The following is an 18,662-nucleotide window of genomic DNA, read 5'->3' as shown; positions in this document are numbered from 1 at the left end:
TCAATTTAATAAAATTGGAATAATAGGACGCATTTTATTCTTCTCGTATTATCATGTTCTACAGTAAATGCCGAAAAGCGGGAGGCTTCTTCCGCCTGTCAACCAAGGCGGGGGCGCTGCGCCCTATCCATCGCATCCGGTAAGGCTCGGACGCCCTATCTGGCCATACAAACGGCAACTTTAAGCTCCAAACTTCTTCCTTGCAACTTCATCATCGACACGCGGAGCTTATTCGCGGGGGCATAGCACTCACCCTCCTCATGTCTGGACATGGCCCCTCCCGACGACATGCACGGCCACGTTGACGGCAGCAGCGCCGGGCCCGCCGCCGAGACCCGAATCCGACTGGGCCACCTGCCGGAGGAGCTCTTGCTGCGCATCGTCGAGTTCGTCTACGGGCCCGACGTCGAGCTGGAGCAGGCGTACCTGCTCGCCGACCGCCACGCCGTCTTCCACGCGCTAGCGCTGGTCGACCGGCGCTTCCGCCGCCTGGCGACGCCGCTGCTCTACCGCGTCTTCGCCACGAGCGAGAACCCGTTCCGCGAGCGCCAGCGCGCCCGCAAGACGGCGCTGTTCCTCCGCGCGCTGAGGGACAACCCGGCGCTTCGCGAGCACGTCCGCGGGCTGTGCCTGTACACGGCCGAGGGCCGCGACAAGTACCCGTCGACGGAGCTGTTCGCCCAGGTGCGGGAGCTGGTCACGCTAGTGCCCGAGACGGCGTTCTTGCACGTCAACGGCGGGTTCGACGACTTCCGGACGGAAACGCTGGAGATTGTGGGCACCGCGATCGTGAGCATGAAGCGGCTGCGCCATTTGAGCCTCAACCGGCAGGGCTACGGTCCTACGCTGGAGGACGTGGTGCGGGAGTTTCGTCGCTCGCTCGACATTCGCCGGCTGTCTCTCAACGGCGTCACCGCAATGATGCGCGTCACCGGCCCAATCATCCATGAAAAGGTACACCATGCCCCCCTCCCCAGGTTCACATCCCATAACCTACCTGCTTCCTCTCCTCTCTACTCACACGGGCCACAGGAGTACCGCACAGCGTCGTTCACGCACCTCACGCTCAAGGACTACAGCGAAGACTGGGCGGCGACGGCGCAGCTGCTGAGCTGGCCGCGCGCGCTGCACAGCTTCGAGTTCGGCAACTTCCGCAACAACCGCAACGACATGGACCTGTGCATGTTCGGCAACGCGCTGCTGCAGCACCGCGACACGCTGACCGCGCTGGACCTGGGCTTCCTTCGGCGGCGCAGCAGCGCCGACGCCGGTGAGGCCGCCACCATGATCGACGTGTCCCTGTTCCCCGCCCTGCGGGAGCTGACGCTCTCGCGGTGGTCCTTCCGCAGCACCGACCTCGCCTTCACCGGCGAGACGGGCCGCCGGCTGCTCGCGCCGCGCCTGCGCCGCTTCACCTGGTCCTTCGGCATCGGCTTCATGGAGTCGGAGCGGCTGTCGGACATGGGGCCCAACGAGGAGGCCTGGCTGCGCGACTTTGGCAACTACGCGGCGGAGAGGCGGCGGCGCGGGGGCGAGGCGTGTGATGGTGGCTGCCTGCGCACCATCTACGTGAGGTACCTGCCGATCAGGGTCCTCGGTGAGCAGGGCAGCGCCGAGTACCCGTGGGATCGGCTGCGGCGCGTGGCGGATGACTTGGCGCCGCGCGGCATCGAACTGCTGTATAGCGATCCAAAGTGGTCGAGGGAGGATTGGCAGGAGTGCGTCAAGGCGTGGGAGGATTGGACGTAATGGGCGGAGATGGCGTTTGACTCATCTTCAGTTCTTTTAGCGAAATTGTACACATGTGAGGGTAGAATGCTTTGCTACATGGGAACTAAAAATTGAATGAAGCGTAGGTAATATAACGGTGCATCTTCACGTGCATTCATGATAACATGTATACTGAGCCTTGGTAATACGAGATGACTGCAGAGGTAGAAGCCCTGGCAATTGCTCCTACCAAGGCTGAATAAAAACGGCATTGAATGACTAGAGAACTGTTGAATAGTATTTCCGTCTTCTTTGCTCTTTGTCTCACACTTCCTGCCTCTCTGCTGTCTGTTGTCTTTCGGCCCAGAGAGGAAAGGCCAACAGCCCCACGTTGTCAGGGGGATTGGCCGACGAACACCCGCTGGAGAACGCCTAGCTCCAGTGGACTTCAACGCCTGTAAAATGTCGTAGCGTTCCGAAAGTGCCCGCTGTTAGTGCCGACGCTGGTGTGTCTGCTATTCTACTATCATTGTAAACAAGGACGAAGCCCTTCAGCAAGAATCTCCTCAACCTCATCTCCAACCCGGCCCACCGCCCACCACCCCTAATAATAAGCAACTCGGGAACGGCCCTCGACTTTTCGGTACCCCTTCCAACGGCCCGTTTGTGCAGGATTTTGAAACCCTCTTGTCTTCCAGCAAAACATCCGCCCCTCCCCGAAAACGCATACCATCCTCCCACCAGGCTACCCGTTCACCCCGCCAGCAGACCGGCCGAGTCCTCCCTTTGTTTTGTGTGTGTGCGTGCGTGCGTTGCCGTCTGTTTATAATATCGACCGCAGGAAGCTCTCCCCCCTTCGCTCACCATGTCCGGCAACACCATGAGAGGGACGCCCAACCGCAACCAAGGCAGGGGCAATATCCCCTTTGCCAACAGTCCTGCTGCCTCTGGCATCCCGCGACCCGCCGCCGCCGCCGAGTCACAGCCCTCGGAGGCCGGCTCGTCTGTCAGTGCCAGCCGCCAGAAGCAGAGTAAACGTGATGAGGTGCGTTATTCGAAACAACGACATGGCCCTCCGGGCTACCACATCAGGCCGAGGGCCTCAATGCCTTCCCCTGAGCAGCTGCGGCCCGCCATCGCAAAATATCAGCAGTCAAGCCCAGAAGACCGAAATCGCTGACTTGATTACTTCTACAGGCCATCCGCCGAAAGATGGAGAATGACCTCTCCAAGAAGAAGCACCTCACGAATCGCGCTCGACACTCCCGCAAGGCTCCCCCTGGCACCGTCATGGCCCTCAAGCCCAGCCAGGCCCTCCAGATCAAGCCTGGCACCACCGTTTCCGAAGCCGCCCAGCTCATGGCTGCCAAGCGCGAGGATTGTGTTCTCGTCACCGACGACGACGACCGTATCGCCGGCATCTTCACCGCCAAGGATCTGGCCTTCCGCGTCGTCGGCGCCGGCCAAAAGTCGAGCAACGTCACAATCGCCGAGATCATGACCAAGAACCCCCTTTGCGCCCGGACCGATACCAGCGCCACCGATGCTCTCGATCTTATGGTCCGCAAGGGCTTCCGCCACCTGCCAGTCATGGACGAGAACCAGGACATCTCCGGTGTCCTCGACATCACAAAGTGCTTCTACGACGCCATGGAGAAGCTCGAGCGCGCCTACTCGTCGTCGAGGAAGCTCTACGATGCCCTCGAGGGTGTCCACTCTGAACTGGGTGCTAACCAACCCCAGCAGATTATCCAGTATGTCGAGGCTCTGCGCACCAAGATGTCCGGCCCGACCCTCGAGACGGTCCTCAACGGCGTCCCCCCCACAACCGTCAGCGTAAGGACCTCTGTCAAGGAGGCCGCCGCCCTCATGAAGGAGAACCACACCACCGCCGTCCTTGTCCAGGACCAGGGCGCTATCACCGGCATCTTTACCAGCAAGGACGTTGTTCTTCGTGTCATTGCTCCTGGTCTGGATCCCGCCAACTGCAGCGTCGTCCGTGTCATGACCCCCCACCCCGACTTTGCGTCCATAGACATGACCATCCAGGCTGCCCTCCGCAAGATGCACGACGGCCACTACCTCAATCTCCCCGTCATGAACGAAGCCAGCGAGATTGTCGGCATGGTCGACGTCCTGAAGCTGACCTACGCCACGCTGGAGCAGATCAACTCTATGTCTACCGGCGACGGCGAAGGCCCTGCCTGGAACAAGTTCTGGCTGTCCATCGACAACGAGACTGAGTCCATGGTCTCCGGCGACGGCAGCCAGCACCACACAAACCTCGGGTCGCGCATGATGACGCCTGACGTCGGCCGTGATCGCCTAGGAGACAGCGTTGCACCTGGCGACTCGGCATCCCACGTTGGGTCTCATCACGACCCTGAGGTCCCGCCTGGCGATGTTCCTTTCCCCTTCAAGTTCAAGGCGCCGTCAAACCGCGTCCATCGTCTGCAGGTCGTAGCCTCTCAAGGCATCGAGGTCTTTGTAGCTGCAGTCGCCTCTAAGCTCGGCAACGAGGTAGAGTCCATTGGCGGCGTGCCGACGGCCGAGGATGGCAAGCTAGGAAACACTGGCTTCGCCGTAAGCTACATGGACGACGAGGGCGATACCGTCTCCATCACGACCGATAACGATCTGCTCGAGGCCATCCTGCTCGCGCGCCAAGGCCACCGTGACAAGGTTGAGCTCTTCGTCCACGACCCCGAGAAGCCGCCCGTCGCTGCGGTCGCCGCCGTCGAGACACCCATTATCGCGACCCCTCCCACGCTGACTGCCCCCGTAGTCCGCGAAAGACGCCGGGCGTACGACGAAGACGATGAGGATGACGAGGACGATGAGGAGGAGGAGGATGGGCCAGCGCCCGCACGTAGATCGCGTCGGACGCGCAACGCAGCGGCTCCTGTGCAGGAGCAGTTGATTGCGGGCGTCCCTAACGATTTGCTACTCCCTGGCGCCATCGTGACGCTCGCCGTTGTCATTGTCGGTGTCTTCACCATTGCCCGGGCTACCAGTCGCTAGACAGAAACGGGGGGTGTAACTGTATAGAAGGCAGCGAGCATGTTGTACAAGTCCTATTGATTGGAGTGTGTGTTTCTGTTTTGTTGCGGGTAGAATATTTACTATGTAATATGAATGAGCCTTGCTTTACGACCAACCATGAAGATCATCTCAAAAATCATCTCGACCTTGTTGCACACTTGAGTGACTGTTGGGAAGCGACTGGCTGTTGAAAGAACCTTGTACGTGGTAATATGACGATTCCTTTTATATTGACCAGGATGCCACGGCTGGAGCAAAACAAGGATTCTGTTGAATCAGATGAGTATACGCCAAGTCGACTGTGAAAGAAATACCTACACGTTTTCCCATCGTTTCCTACTTTTTTGAAACACTGTATTCGGCGACGCTTTTTACTTTAGCAAACACTTGATATCCCTAGCAAAGTCGAGAAGAATCTTGATTGAAAATCTGTGTTGCTTGACATCTGGATTGGTAGAGTGCCTGTTCTCGGATCCCTGATAAAAAAAAAAGAACGCTTCTTTTCTTTTTCAAATGACTGCTGCGCTCTCGCCCATCTATGCTAAATCATGCCAAGCGCCGGTATACTTCGGTAAGCAACAGAAACGACACACGTGAGAACACGACCGCAACAAGCAGGACAAAATGGAAAGCAGTGGGAGGTTGATGAACGCCACACGTGTTAGTTCGAATATGAGGCAGAAGTAGACATGCTACGACTGGGTGTTCGATGCGCTTCGCGAGTCCTGTTTCTACTGTCTGTACCGAGAGAGCTGGGTCATTATGTTCTGCACGGCGGCCGAGTCGCCGTTTACTGGGTCGCTGGGTGCCCGAGGACCGTGATGAGGAGGTCCGGCCTGAGCGCTACCGTACGCGCCGCCGTAGTGAGCGGCAGCCGGTGCCACTGGAGGGGCTTGCGCAGCAGGATTGCTACCGAGGGCGCCGAGGAGGGCCTGGATATCGACTTGCGCGTGGCCGGGTTGGGGTACGGCCGCCGCCGGTATGGCATTGGATGGAGGCGTGGCGGCCATGGCAGAGAGCACTCGCTGGAGGGTGGCGTTGTCGACTTGGCCCACGAGCTTTGCGACGTCGGCCATGGCGGGGATGCCAGCAGCAGGGAGGGGTTGGGCATACGCAGCTGGCGGATGTGCAGCGCCGCCATAGGGGTCGCCGCGTGGAGGGTGCTGTTGGACGGGTGGTTGGTACGGCTGCTGGTAGCTGCCATAAGGCTGGTGGGTGTACACGGCGGCGGTAGCGGCAGCGGCGGAAGCCTTGGCGCGGAGGACAACCTCGCCGGCCGTCGCGGGGTCCAGGTCTACGTATTGGTCGAATCGTACGTTACTGGAACCGCTAGAACGATCAAACACCTGCACGGGAATCTTGCCGAGATTCTGCGCGCGCATGTCGAGCTCCACGACGGCGTGGACGCCCTCGGCGGCCTGGCGCTGAATGACCTTATCCTTGGGGAATCGGGGCTTCAAGTACATGGACTCCGCTCGCAGTCCCTTGTCCCTGAATGCCTGCTCGACCCAGCCGAGGAAATCGCGGTGGACTTCTTGCTGGATAATGATTTGAATATCAGGGACGTCGGCACCGTACCTGCTAGGTAGGTCGATTTCTTTGTCCTGATGTCGCGAGCGCCCGCCATACGGACTGTTACTTCGCTGCCGGTACCTGCCCTTGTCGTGTCTGCCGTAGCCTGGAGATCGCGAGCGATCGCGGCCGCGGCTGGAGTCATGGAACTTATCACGGCCGCCGTATGAGTCGTCGCGTCCGTGGTGTCCTTGGCGACGTGGCGAGTGATGGCGACTACCGCGGCGGTCATCCCTGTCGTGGTATTTGTCGCCTTTGCGTGGCGCATCTCGACCGCGGCCCCCTCTCTCTGGACTCTTATTTCGCTCCTTTTTGGATTTGTCTTGAAGCTTGGACGCTTCGAGGTCTATTTTTGTGTCAGTGGCTGTGGGGAAAGTACAACGATGTGGCACTTACGAATACGTCGACCCTTGATTTCAAACCCTTCTAGATTTTGAATAGCCCGCTTGCCCTCCTCAACGGTGTGGTATTGGACAAATCCGTACGCGGATTTGAGAGAGATTTGAGCTAGCCTGCCGTATCTGTGAAAAATTTCAAACACGTCTCTCTTCGAAACTTTGTCGCTGGATAGGTTTCCTGGCACACGTTAGCAGCCAAAATATATAGGGTCGTTGCTGGAAGCGCACCGATAAAAAGACGCGAGCCTTCAGGGAAGCGATCCCACTTGGCTTCTGACATATATTGTCTCTCATCGACTATAAATTGGTCCCAGAGACGTTGATACTCGTCATGGGCGTGATCGACGTGGGCAGATGCGGTCTGGGGGGCACTCGGCGCTGAGCTACCGTGAGCCACCTCGGGGGCTAGTGGGAGGGTACCACCAGATTCCTTTAGGTTTCTGGGGGCTCCAGTTGCAGTTTGAGGTGTTTGTACTGGACCCTGTGAAGATATTTGGCCATACGAATGGGTTGTTGGTTGTAGAACAGGCGGGCGAGGCGGGAGTGATGATGTGGAAGCTAGGGTTGTTGGGCTGGCATTGTGGCTAGTTGTATCTTGCTGACCGTCGGGTTGGATAGCGGATGGTTGGATAGCGGATGGGCTGGCACTGCCATGCGGTTCATCGGCTTGGAAGTTCAAGGCAGACCCGGTGTCGACTTGCTCGGATGGTTGCGCATCAGGATGGGCGTCTGTAGGAGAAGCCGCGGTGGCATCGACTGCTTCAAGGGCTGGGACATTGGTATCATGGCCTGCGAGTGACTGGGCAGCAGGTTGGGAGGCTGGAAAAACGGGCGCACTTGATGAAATCTGGTTGCCAGAGGCGGAGACCGGGGAGCTGGCGGTGTCATTCTGTGCTTGGATGGACCGGGGTTGGCTGACAGTCGCTGGCGCAGCTGATACATCTACAGAGGCATCCCGGTCCTCCTCTGCTTGATCTGATCCGGCCGGAGAGTCAAACATTTTTGCATAGTCGTCGTTGGGGTCTTGGTTGCCGCTGTCAGCTGTGTTTGGTAGTTGAGGCTCGGAGTCCTCGACGTAGGCGCCATCAAGGCTATCGTCGTCTACAAACTCGTCCTGGGCGGCTTCGTTGGTGGGGTTGGCCATGGATTCGATGGCAGTGTCTGGTGCATCGGCGACTGCAGCGGCCATGGCCTCGATGGTATCGACGGTGTCTTGCAGCGCGGGAACGACGAGGGGAGCGGCGGTATGTACAGGGGAAGGGGAGACGGGCGAGAGACTGGCCGCCGTTGCGTGGATTTCAGGTTCCTGTTGGTCTGTCATGTGTGCCTTTGCTGCGTGTCCAACTTCGAAACGGAGTGGTGGAGCTATGGGCGAAGGCGTAGATCAGGGCGATGTTGAGACCGCTCCATGCAGTCGAATCAGCAAGAGTGAGAGCCGAGATGGAGATGTCGGCCAGTGTTTAGATGGAGATGCGATAAGCAGCCGCGTGAAATCTCGTTTGGTGGCAGTTGTGTTGGCGCAAGGGTGCTGAGCAATTCGCCAACCAGGTGGCACTGGGCACCTTTGGGAGTCACTGAAGCGCGTGGTCGGATGGGGGAGAAATCTAACAGAGTAAGGGCAAGCATTAGAGACTGCACTCGCAGAGAAGAGAGCTGTTGAGGAGGGTAAGTCGGAGGAAAGGGTGAAGTTGGTTGGGTGAGAAAAAGAGACGGGATGAAGAATAATTATTAAACGATGATTAAAATAAACATGGTGGCTGACAGCCTGAAGCCTAGTGCTACCTACTGTACAAAGAAAAGAGAAAAAAAAAATCTGGCCCCGAAGCTGGCCGCGCTAGGCGATTCTAAGCTAACTTGCATCTGGCTGCAGGAGCGGTCTGGAGGGGTACTATGTAGGCACGTATATAACATAGAAAGGTAGGATTGCAGAGTACGGGTAAAAGAATGAAATGCATAATTTGTTCGTGATGAGATGCGCAGGCTATCAAGTTGTGTACTACAGAGTACAAATATTCAAGAGGATACAAACTTGTGTGGCTGTACAGTGCTTGTTGAGTGCTTTGTTGCAAGGTTGTGCGACGCCCAGGTCTGTGTTCAACCACAGATAACACAGAAGGAATGGGGGCCGATCATCCATCAACAAGAGGCCAGGGCGGCGTTTTCGGTAGCGACGCTTCCACTGAAGCTACTGCGGGGCACCCGCTGTAACCATCATGCCCCATCAAGTCCAAATCACTGTCACTTTCCTCTTTTTCCCATCATCGTAGCTTTGCATTGGCTGCCCCATTGTACCGTGCTACTATCTGGAAACTGGCCGACCTACCACTACTACCTACCTACCTACCTTTCATTTGGCCTGCCTTTCAACACCTTCTCACGAGCCCTACAGCAGTGCCATCCCCAAGAGCCGGAGAGCCTGGTAACATGCAGCGGACGTTTCCAAGTGTGTATCGCACGGCCAGTACCACTGTTTTTCTCGCATCGACTTCGGCAGCATCGGCATCTCGGATAGGGCACGTAAGATACAAACGCTACAGTGCCTTTGACGCCGACCTCGATAAGGACGCCCTTGCCGTAGCGCGGAGATGGCATGCCAGCTTTGACCCGTCTCAACTACCAAGTGGCACCACCACATATGCTCGATCCAGCGGCCCAGGCGGCCAGCATGTTAACAAGTGTGTTTCAACCACGTCCTTGTACAGTCATTGTTATGTGCAATACTAACAGTAACACTAAGAACCGAAACAAAAGCAATTTCTGTGTTCCCGGTCAAGGATATCCTATCCGTCATCCCGCCTATCCTTCATCCCAGTATTCGATTGTCGCCGTATTACACCGCTGGCAGCGATTCTCTCACCTTTCAAGCCCAGAGCCATAGGTCCAGGACAGCCAACGCCGATGAAAATCGCAAGAAACTAGCCTCCGTCATTAGACAGATATACGACGAAAAAGTGCCGGCAGAAACGGGTAGTGACAAGCATGCCAAATACAAGGAGGTGTATGTGTTTGCTTGTACACCCTCGGGCCTCAGTCATGCTAATACGTATATTCAGGACCAAAAGATTCCATGACTCTAGACTCGAAGAAAAAAAGTTACAAAGTTCCAAAAAGCAGTCTCGGCGTGGAGGTGACAAGTAAGGCGCCGATATCATCTCCCAAGCATTAGTCGTTGACCGTCTTTATCTTATGTACATTATGTCAAGATAATTTTCGCTTCAAAATTATAATTATACCCTGTCCCATACAGGTGCTCTTCAAATGACTCCATGGCATGGGCTACCATATTGTTAGACATTAGCGAGAGAGACATGATGGCTGTGGCAGGTCATGTACAACTACTCTCTTGTCGACGGGCTGCGACGCTGGTGCTGTGTGGGCCTACTCCTCCGCTACGCCAGCCGGCATTCATAAGTGGTCGCCGGACAAGGGAACACCGGGGCGCTTCTAAGCCAGAACCCTACTGGTAGTACTTTCTATTCAACCATCTGTCGGCGTTGTATTTGCATGTCAACTTATTTTGCCATAAAGCGTCATATCTTTCAACTTGATGACCGTACGATGAGCCGTGATTCGGCATGAAACGACTTCAGCTGCTGTCGTCTTCAGCTCCCCGCAGCATTGTCGCTGACTAACCCCCTCTCCGACCACCATCGCGTTTTGTCCCCCACCTGTCACTCCCCCACCACAGAGCCAGACAACCAGGCCATTTGATTTCGGCTTCCCTCACATATTCCTCGACTCAGATTTCTCAATACTTCCACTCCCCACGACTACCTAAACTGCCGCACCTCGGAATCAAGGTTAGCGACTGCCGTAGCCCCTTCTGAGCTGCAAGCGCAGGGGTAGCTGCCATCTTCGACCCGGACGAGCCCGCAAGCCACCGAGCTGATAACCCACGTGTCGACGACCAACAAGGCCTTGCGTTGCGAATATCGGACCATGGCAAGCCAGCAGGGGACTACCTCGCCGCAGCCCACGATACAGCCTTGCCGCTACAAGGTTGGAAAGACGCTCGGCGCAGGTTCGTATTCGACCGTCAAAGAGTGCGTGCACATAGACACAGGTCGCTACTATGCGGCCAAGGTCATCAACAAGCGCCTCATGGCTGGGCGAGAGCACATGGTAGGTAGACGATGCCAGCGAAACTTTCCCAGCCGTCTACACACGCCAATTCGCTAACCGACGAGCGTGCCCACGCGACAGGTCCGAAACGAGATCGCGGTGCTGAAAAAGGTGTCGATGGGCCACCAGAACATCCTGACGCTGGTCGACTACTTCGAGACGATGAACAACCTGTACCTTGTCACGGACCTGGCGCTCGGCGGCGAGCTGTTTGACCGCATCTGCCGCAAGGGGTCGTACTTTGAGTCGGACGCCGCCGACCTCATCCGCGCGACGCTGTCGGCCGTCGCGTACCTGCACGACCACGGCATCGTGCACCGCGACCTCAAGCCCGAGAACCTGCTGTTCCGGACGCCCGAGGACAACGCGGACCTGCTGATCGCCGACTTTGGCCTGTCGCGCATCATGGACGAGAGCCAGTTCCACGTGCTGACCACCACCTGCGGCACGCCCGGCTACATGGCGCCCGAGATCTTCAAGAAGACGGGCCACGGCAAGCCTGTCGACCTGTGGGCACTCGGCGTCATCACCTACTTCCTCCTCTGCGGCTACACCCCGTTCGACCGCGACACCGACTTCGAGGAGATGCAGGCCATCCTCAAGGCCGACTACGCCTTCGCGCCCGTCGAGTACTGGCGCGGCGTCTCCTCCCACGCCAAGGACTTTGTCCGCCGCTGCCTCACCATCGACCCGGCCCGCCGCGTCACCGCCCACGAGGCGCTGCAGCACCCCTTCGTCGCCGGTGACGCGCCCACCGACGGCGCCGGCGAGAACCTCCTCCCCACCATCAAGAAGAACTTCAACGCCCGCCGCACCCTCCACGCCGCCATCGACACCGTCCGCGCCATCAACAAGCTGCGCGAGGCCCAGAACCTCATGATGGACGGCGCCCGCTCCAAGGAGCCGTCGCGCGACGCCACGCCCGCGGCCGCCGCGACGACGGCGAGGAAGGAGGACAGCGGCGTCGACACCGGTCCGTCGCCCGCACCACCGGTGGTCCCGGCGCGCGAGACGAGAGACAGCGGCTACTCGACGCAGCCCTCGGAGGGCGCTGCGGAGACGTCGCCGCCGCCGCCGGCCGACCCGGCACCGGCACCGACCAAGACTGGCGACGGCACCGACGTCACCATGGGCGGAACGGTGATCAGCAGCATCCCCGCGGTGCTTCAGCCGGGCAACATTGCCAACAAGGTAGTTCAAACAAGCAAGGGCCTCTGGGGCGGCTCGCCGGTGCGAGACTGAGGAGGCAGCAGCTCTCGTCACTTTTCAATGTTGCCGACTAGTCGCATCTTTTGCACGCATATAATGTTGTATGTTTCACGTCATGTCACTTACCTTCTCTTCCTTCCGTCTTTCGTCTGGATACAATACTATACGAATGGACGGGCAACGTTTGGTGTCAGCAAGCTCAGCACATGTTTCTATACAAAATAGAGGTCACATTTCCCATGTTCCCGGGTCTTTGCTGTGTTTTGTTTTCATATTGCTTCTACCTTCTAATGTCTAGCGAGCGGTATCTTTGGTTATGAAAGTTTGCCTGTCAACTCAACTCTTCCCCCATTCGTATCCATCGTAGGTTAACGAAGGACCAAATTCTCAATCATTAGTGGGATCCAGGGTTTTCGCAAACCTCGACACGCAGCAAGCCGTGTCCTGGACCCCGTCTCATCATGTCCGTCATGGGCAGGCCCTCAGCCAGAGCCCTCCTCGTGGTATATATATAGCGAATGTTCAGTGCATGGCCGGTTGTCCCGCTGTTCCATTCCCCGGATACAGCCCAAATAAAATGATCTCTGCTGTTCCCAAACCCTTCTCCATGCACGAATTAAAATAATGTATGTATACATTACGTAGTTCTATCGGCTTGTGTTTCAAACATAACGTGGCCGTACGTAAAAAGATGAAGTAATAAGAATGGCAAAAAGCCAAGTCGTAAGAATGCAGAGGCCAATTCGATGCATCACTCCCAAAGCGTATTAAGATTAAAATTGGCCTCGCAAATCTCGAGAGATGGCGTAAGACTCCGACCAAGGCTTGTCGAGCAAGAGCTCGTCAGCCTGGTAATGAACTCATGTTGTGCGCCAAGTCGCTGTGCCGATAAATACCAAAGATGTAATAAAAGGTAAGTCGAAAAATAGAATGAGGAAGTCGAAAATTTTGTTCGGATGATTCGTCATGTGCAGAGTTTCGGCAAGTCCCGAGTGACAACTGCGACAGAAGCACTGTGAAAGGGCTCGAGGTGCGTACCGAGTGTTGTTGAGTGGGCACAGCGTCTCATCGGACAACAACCTCGCTGAGTTCAACGTCTCTGCGTTGACCGCTGCGATCCCATTGGAATTCGTGCTCGTCATCCAAGTCCAATAACCCGGGTATCGTCTCCTCGGAGGTGACAGGGCTCAAGGTTCCGCTACTAGAGCTGCAGCTCGAGCTGCTGCCTAGGGTCCAGTCGTCGCTTTGGCTCGATCGCCGGTTGTCAATGATATTGAGGCCGAAGTATTGGCCGTATTCTTCATCCGTGATCGTATGACGGTTCCCGATCTCGACGTATTCATACTCCCAGCGCGTCAGCTTGTCAGCTTGTCTTTGTGGAAGCCATCGAGCACGGGCAGTGTAGAAAAATGCGGCGGCGATGAGGCCACCTCCAACAAGATCAACGGCGTAGTGGTGACTCAGGTACATGGTAGCCCACCAAACCCAACCAGCGTACACAATGAAAAAATTGCGGAACTGCGGGAAGGCATGGCTCATGAAGAGAGCTTCGAGGACAGCATTGGCGGCGTGCAGCGAAGGAAACGCTCCAAACGGGAGAGGGGCGTTGGTGAAGTTAGTCGTGTACAGATCGATACCGAAGATAGCGTCAACACGCGCGAGGCCGGCGGGCGAGCCATGCATGCCATACGCAGCAGGCGACAGGCCATTTTCGTTCTCATACCAGGGCGGCGTGCAGGGGAACATGAGCTGAATCGTGACTCCAAGAATGCTCATCCAGCCAAAGGTGCGCGCGAACACGTTAACAGTTCCTGGCGCTGCAAAGATGAACAGTATCAGAGAGCATATAGCCGGCGCGCCAAAATGTATGATGCCATACGGCAACCAGGCAAGGATGTCGAGAACGGGGTGCTTATGGGCGGACAAGATGTTGGACAAGTTGGCACCGTACAAGACGTTTTCGAGGGCTGGCAGAACTCGAACCCAGATATGGGGACGGTACTTGTAGTCGATGAATCTGGATATGACGTTAGCAACAAGTCAGAGCACGAGGTGCCGCACAGATTTAACGGTCCCGTCAGCTGGTCATCTTGGCGAGGCAACTTACCGACTACAGAAAAAGTAGAGAAGCCAGATCCAAATCATAGAGGAAGGGAGAAGAATTTGACGCGTTGCGGGCATGAGAAGGAGCCAGGCGGAGCCGGCGAGGGCAAAGAATTTGAGCGCAGGTGCCGAAGGCGCAATGTAGAGGGAGAAGAGGGTGAGAAAGAGTAGAAAGACATATTGCAAGTCTGACTTTTTGAAGTCATGTTTTTGCAGGTCGCGAATGCCATCCCATACACTGAACGAAGTGTACAGGCTTGTGATATCCTCGACACCTTGGTCTCTGGCGTTGGACTTTGTTCGAGGGCGGCGGCGATTTTGGTAGCGCTGGGGTAGGCGGTTGAGGAATGCCAAGTTGAGGTTTTCGGTGAGCAGATTCGGCAACTTGGGTTTGGCCGGGAGAGGCCCGGCGCGGTCGGTCATGACTGTGTGCGCGCCGGAGGCGACGGGATCGAAACAGAGCAGAGCGGCAGAGTCGCAAACGCGAGAATGTCAACGAGAAGTTGCAGCCTTGCAGTTTGGGACAAGTTTGGCGTTGCTCGGCAGCTCTGGAAGTGTAGTGACGTGCTGCCAACCCAGACGCAGAGAGGGAGCCTTGGAGAGCAAGGCAGGGAGGTGGTCGAGAGCCAGTGTCGAGGGGGAAAGGCCGAGGCTATTGCATGCTATCCAAAAATGAATACAGAAGACGGCGTTTGTGTTTGGAAAGCTCCTTTGTCCCCCCTGATGACCTTGCGACGAGGATGGAGTCGAGTCGGCAACGTCGGCGCCTGTGTTTCGATGCGAATGGCAAGTCTGGCAATCGCTGGCACGTGCCCAATCTGCAGATCGGTAAGGGCAACAGGTGAAGGGTCGACCCCAGGTGAGATTGGCGCGAGGCGAACGTAAGAATGCCAGGAAAGGAAGCAGTGGGAAGACGAAAGCGACGAGCCCTTGAACAAGATGATGTGGGAAAAGATGCGGGATGTAAGAGGGAGAGGAGGAGAAGAGGGAGGTGTGTGGCAGAGGAATGAGGTGTGGGAAGAGGAGGAGATTTGGGTGCGCCGGGGGGAAACTGCCTGGAGCCTCAGGGCATTTCAATGATGACAATTGGTGGGAAAGAAACCTTTTAGTGCAGTCCTGCTCCTTTCCCATTCTTTTTTTTTAGTTGAGTTACGTGGTGGTCCGCCAGCTCCGGGGGTGTCTCACCCGGAAGAGCCGCTGAACGGCTAGAGGCACGACCACTTGCCTGGGGCAGCAGGCGCACTTGTGCCACTCAGTGGTTTGAGGTTGCAAGCCAGCTTTGTATGTAGGCCTCCAAGATCTGTGCTAGCAGGGAGCAGAGGAGGCTTGTTACCCCCTGCAGTGAAGGTGCCGGGGGCCTGTAAATTGCTATCACTTGCACCAAAGCACGCCTAAAAAACAGCAGGTCAGGCACACAGATTCAAGTGCACACAAGGCGTCTGGGGTGGAGGCAGGCGTGCCGACCAGGGTGACGCGGAAGCAGCGGGCAGAAGAGGAGGTACATCTATCTGTGGGCCGAGGTACCTCCTGCATTTCAGTCAAGGACCTAAAAAAAAAAAAAAAAAAACTTTGTAATAATTTGTGCAGTTTTTTTTTTCAGAGCTAAAATCAGCTAGCGCCACTACACCTCTAGTTAGCAGCAACTCAAGTCCGTCATGCCTATACCCAGCCCGAGTCCTCGTTCCACCACCCGGCGCGGTCGGCCTCTGTTAATCCCCCGGCGCGGCGGGACACTTCGGACATTGGCGACCCCGACAGCGACGGAGAAGTGTGTGGCTGGTGAGCTAAAAAGACGAGACAACCATTTCGACTTTCGTTTTAGCTGAACATTGTCTTAACTCGAGGACCCTTGGTATCTTGCCTGCGGAGCAAAGTCAATTAGTCAATTACGTAGGTCGGTAAGTTGCGCTACCACAGCGCAGCCGCAACAGGCTTCCCTTGCTTAAAAAAGGTTTTGTGGCTCTGGAATTCCCCGCCACGGTTCAATGGACTTGCCCCTCGGGAGGTCGATGGAATGATGACTTGTGACAAAAAGCGCAAAAAGCTTGAGCTTCGTCGCCGGCAGACACGGATGTGGTGGGCGCCAGACAAAGGTCATGGGGTTGAGCCTCAGCAGCTTGTGGCTGGCAGCTACTAGACCAGAGGAGCCGACCAAAGAGGCAACCTGCAGCTGGCGTCGACAGCCACGTCATGATGGTTCGCAGGGCCACCTCAGCTACCTGCGTACAAACCTGACCAACTTGCGTTGACAAAGACAAACGCCGGATACAAACAGAGCCTGCTTCACCGTTCCCCTACTTGCTATGCGAACTGGTTTCAAAGGCAAGGAATTGGCCTGTCATGCAGTATGTCGTGCGACAGTCAACAGATTGGAGAGGTGTGATGTCTGATGCAGCCGATGCCGTACCAAAACTTGTCACGGAGCAGCAGACAGGTACCTACCTAGGTTGGGCATAGCAGTACATTTGGGAGCAAGCCCAGCTATTCTATTGGGGTGTGCCAACATGCAATGCATACATGGCGTGGTATACGGAGTACCAAAGGGGATCTTCTTCGCGGCGTGCGGGAGACCACAGCTGCACCGAGTACCTTTGCAGCTACTTTACCTCATGCAGATATCCGTATGTGTAAGCATGTCGCGGCTGCAGTGAGCAGACATGTGCAGGAACGTGAAAGCGGCCGTGTGCGCAAATGCCGAGATGCAGCTCATCCATCACGGATCGAAGAGGGGTCGCGTATCGGGTTAGAGGTAAAAAGTAGGGCTGGTGGTATCTGAGGCAAGGAGGGGTTGATGAGTCGGTGTGAATGAAGAAGCAGTGATACCTGCGATTGGCTTTGCTGGCGGTAGCTACCTCAGAACGGGGTTGCTCTCATGACGTTGACTAGTTATCTCCTGGCTTGGAATCTCGCGTAAGCGGTGAAGCATGCCTTGCTGTCCTTGGCAATTAGAAATTGGCTGGCCAGGTTGGCAGAGAGGTAAGTTGTAGCTGTATCCGAAGAAAGCGAGAACAGAAACATCTTGGCGCTACATCCCCGCAAAATCTGCCTGGAGGTTCAGTAGGTAAGGTATTTAGTGTAACTAGTCAAGTTGACGTTGCAATTTTGGTCACGCGCGCAAAAGGATGAATAGCAAAAAATGCGTATTTTGTCTGCCGTTTTTTTTCTACATGTAATTTTGCCAAGTTCTGGGCACAGGCATTTCCGCGTAAAACGATGCTGGCACCTCACCATCCACGATGCTGAGAGCGATTCCGGCCGCTAATTGGTTCAAGTTGGGGCGCTGGGAAATAACGCCAAGCCTTTTAGCGTCTCATCGTGCATACTTTTTTCCCTTGCCTGCCTGGCAAACAGCTAATAAAATGCAGTTGGGGGCAAGTGCGTGGCTGGGAGCTGCTGGCTGGTGGGCAGCAGTAACTTTAGCTTCCACCAGGCCTCAAACTCACCTATCTTGCCTCTTGACGGGACGGCCAAACAGCCATCCAAAACAAAATTCATGGCAACTTGACGCTTCTGTTTCTCCTCCAACGAAACGCCAAGACGTGCCGGATATCTTGCTTGCATCGACTGGGCGGCCGCGGGAAATTTCCTCTTCGTTCTGAGACATGGCTATGACAAGCCACACGAGAGACGGGAAGCTCCTCATACTGAATTAACTTACGAACTACCTCCTGAGGAAAAGCAACTGCGGTCTCCTTTATGACTCGGCATCATCATCATTGGAGCCAGGCGACGATACAGGCCCTTTTGGCCCTACAGCCCTCAAGCTCCCCCGCAGGAACCGTTGCGCGGCACCGGGCACAATGACCCCGACGTCCGAGAGCGTGTCAAGGACAATGCCAATCAATATTCTGTGTTCGTTCAATCTAGATACAGCTCCTACGTACGGTCACCAGCTCCGCGCGATGGCTTATCATCGTTACTCTGGGAACAATCCGTTCAGCCACACTGGCCCTGTTTCTAATTTTGCGCGTTTCTACTGCTAACTAGTAGGGACTAGAGTAATCAACAACCAAAACTGCCTATGGAGCCTCTCAAACGAAAAAGGAGGTTAATAATAGCCATCGATGGCACGGGAGATGGAGGATCACCGGCTGGGTGCAGGGGAACCCGCCCCTCGCGCCAGCAATTTCCCATGGGCCATAACGCGCGTTTTGGCTTTCTTTTGACCAACTTGAAGCTGTCGAGCCCCTGCCCGAGCTAACGAACCCCCAGTCTGGCACGGCAAGCTCGTGGGCTGACCGACCAGAAACTGTGTCGTCGCATTCTGTCTTCTCTCAGCTTCTGTGCACGCGAGAACCCCCCCCAAGATCAACGGACGGGGCAATCCTAGTTGATGTCGCGTGTCTCTGCACCCGTACCCCCAGCCGGACGTTTCGTTGGGAACAATCGCGCCAGTTTCCAATATCGAATCTGCACGGATGAGCCCTGCAGCCCAGCAGCTTATTCCGCTCTATTATTATAGCAGGAGCCTGGCATCTGTATGGCAGCCCAAAGGCGAAAGCTGCT

General features: G+C 56.2%; 5 protein-coding genes across 5 annotated transcripts; 3 read left to right on the top strand and 2 right to left on the bottom strand.

The window, feature by feature from the left end:
• Positions 1-270: 270 nt before the first annotated feature.
• On the top strand, positions 271-1,749 carry ISF_00514 (F-box domain protein; the record flags this gene model as incomplete). The annotated part of the gene is made up of 1 exon (XM_018844121.1): positions 271-1,749. The coding sequence occupies one exon, from the start codon at positions 271-273 to the stop codon at positions 1,747-1,749; it is 1,479 nt and encodes a 492-aa protein (XP_018708571.1).
• Positions 1,750-2,575: 826 nt separating this feature from the next.
• Positions 2,576-4,731, top strand: ISF_00513 (mitochondrial ribosomal protein subunit S4; the record flags this gene model as incomplete). The annotated part of the gene is made up of 2 exons (XM_018844120.1): positions 2,576-2,755; positions 2,908-4,731. The coding sequence occupies 2 exons, from the start codon at positions 2,576-2,578 to the stop codon at positions 4,729-4,731; spliced, it is 2,004 nt and encodes a 667-aa protein (XP_018708570.1).
• A 752-nt stretch (positions 4,732-5,483) lies between these two features.
• Positions 5,484-8,043, bottom strand: ISF_00512 (Nucleotide-binding, alpha-beta plait; the record flags this gene model as incomplete). The annotated part of the gene is made up of 3 exons (XM_018844119.1): positions 5,484-6,670; positions 6,721-6,900; positions 6,951-8,043. The coding sequence occupies 3 exons, from the start codon at positions 8,041-8,043 to the stop codon at positions 5,484-5,486; spliced, it is 2,460 nt and encodes an 819-aa protein (XP_018708569.1).
• Positions 8,044-10,661: 2,618 nt separating this feature from the next.
• ISF_00511 (calcium/calmodulin-dependent protein kinase type I) lies at positions 10,662-12,086 on the top strand (the record flags this gene model as incomplete). The annotated part of the gene is made up of 2 exons (XM_018844118.1): positions 10,662-10,844; positions 10,926-12,086. The coding sequence occupies 2 exons, from the start codon at positions 10,662-10,664 to the stop codon at positions 12,084-12,086; spliced, it is 1,344 nt and encodes a 447-aa protein (XP_018708568.1).
• Positions 12,087-13,118: 1,032 nt separating this feature from the next.
• Positions 13,119-14,579, bottom strand: ISF_00510 (aureobasidin resistance protein Aur1; the record flags this gene model as incomplete). The annotated part of the gene is made up of 2 exons (XM_018844117.1): positions 13,119-14,070; positions 14,161-14,579. The coding sequence occupies 2 exons, from the start codon at positions 14,577-14,579 to the stop codon at positions 13,119-13,121; spliced, it is 1,371 nt and encodes a 456-aa protein (XP_018708567.1).
• Between the last annotated feature and the right edge of the window lie 4,083 nt (positions 14,580-18,662).

The sequence above is a fragment of the Cordyceps fumosorosea genome (genome assembly GCF_001636725.1).
Source record: "Cordyceps fumosorosea ARSEF 2679 chromosome Unknown scaffold_1, whole genome shotgun sequence".
Classification (NCBI taxonomy): domain Eukaryota; kingdom Fungi; phylum Ascomycota; class Sordariomycetes; order Hypocreales; family Cordycipitaceae; genus Cordyceps; species Cordyceps fumosorosea.
The sequence above is the reverse complement of the archived record's forward strand: the minus strand, read 5'-3'. Positions and strand labels throughout refer to the sequence as shown.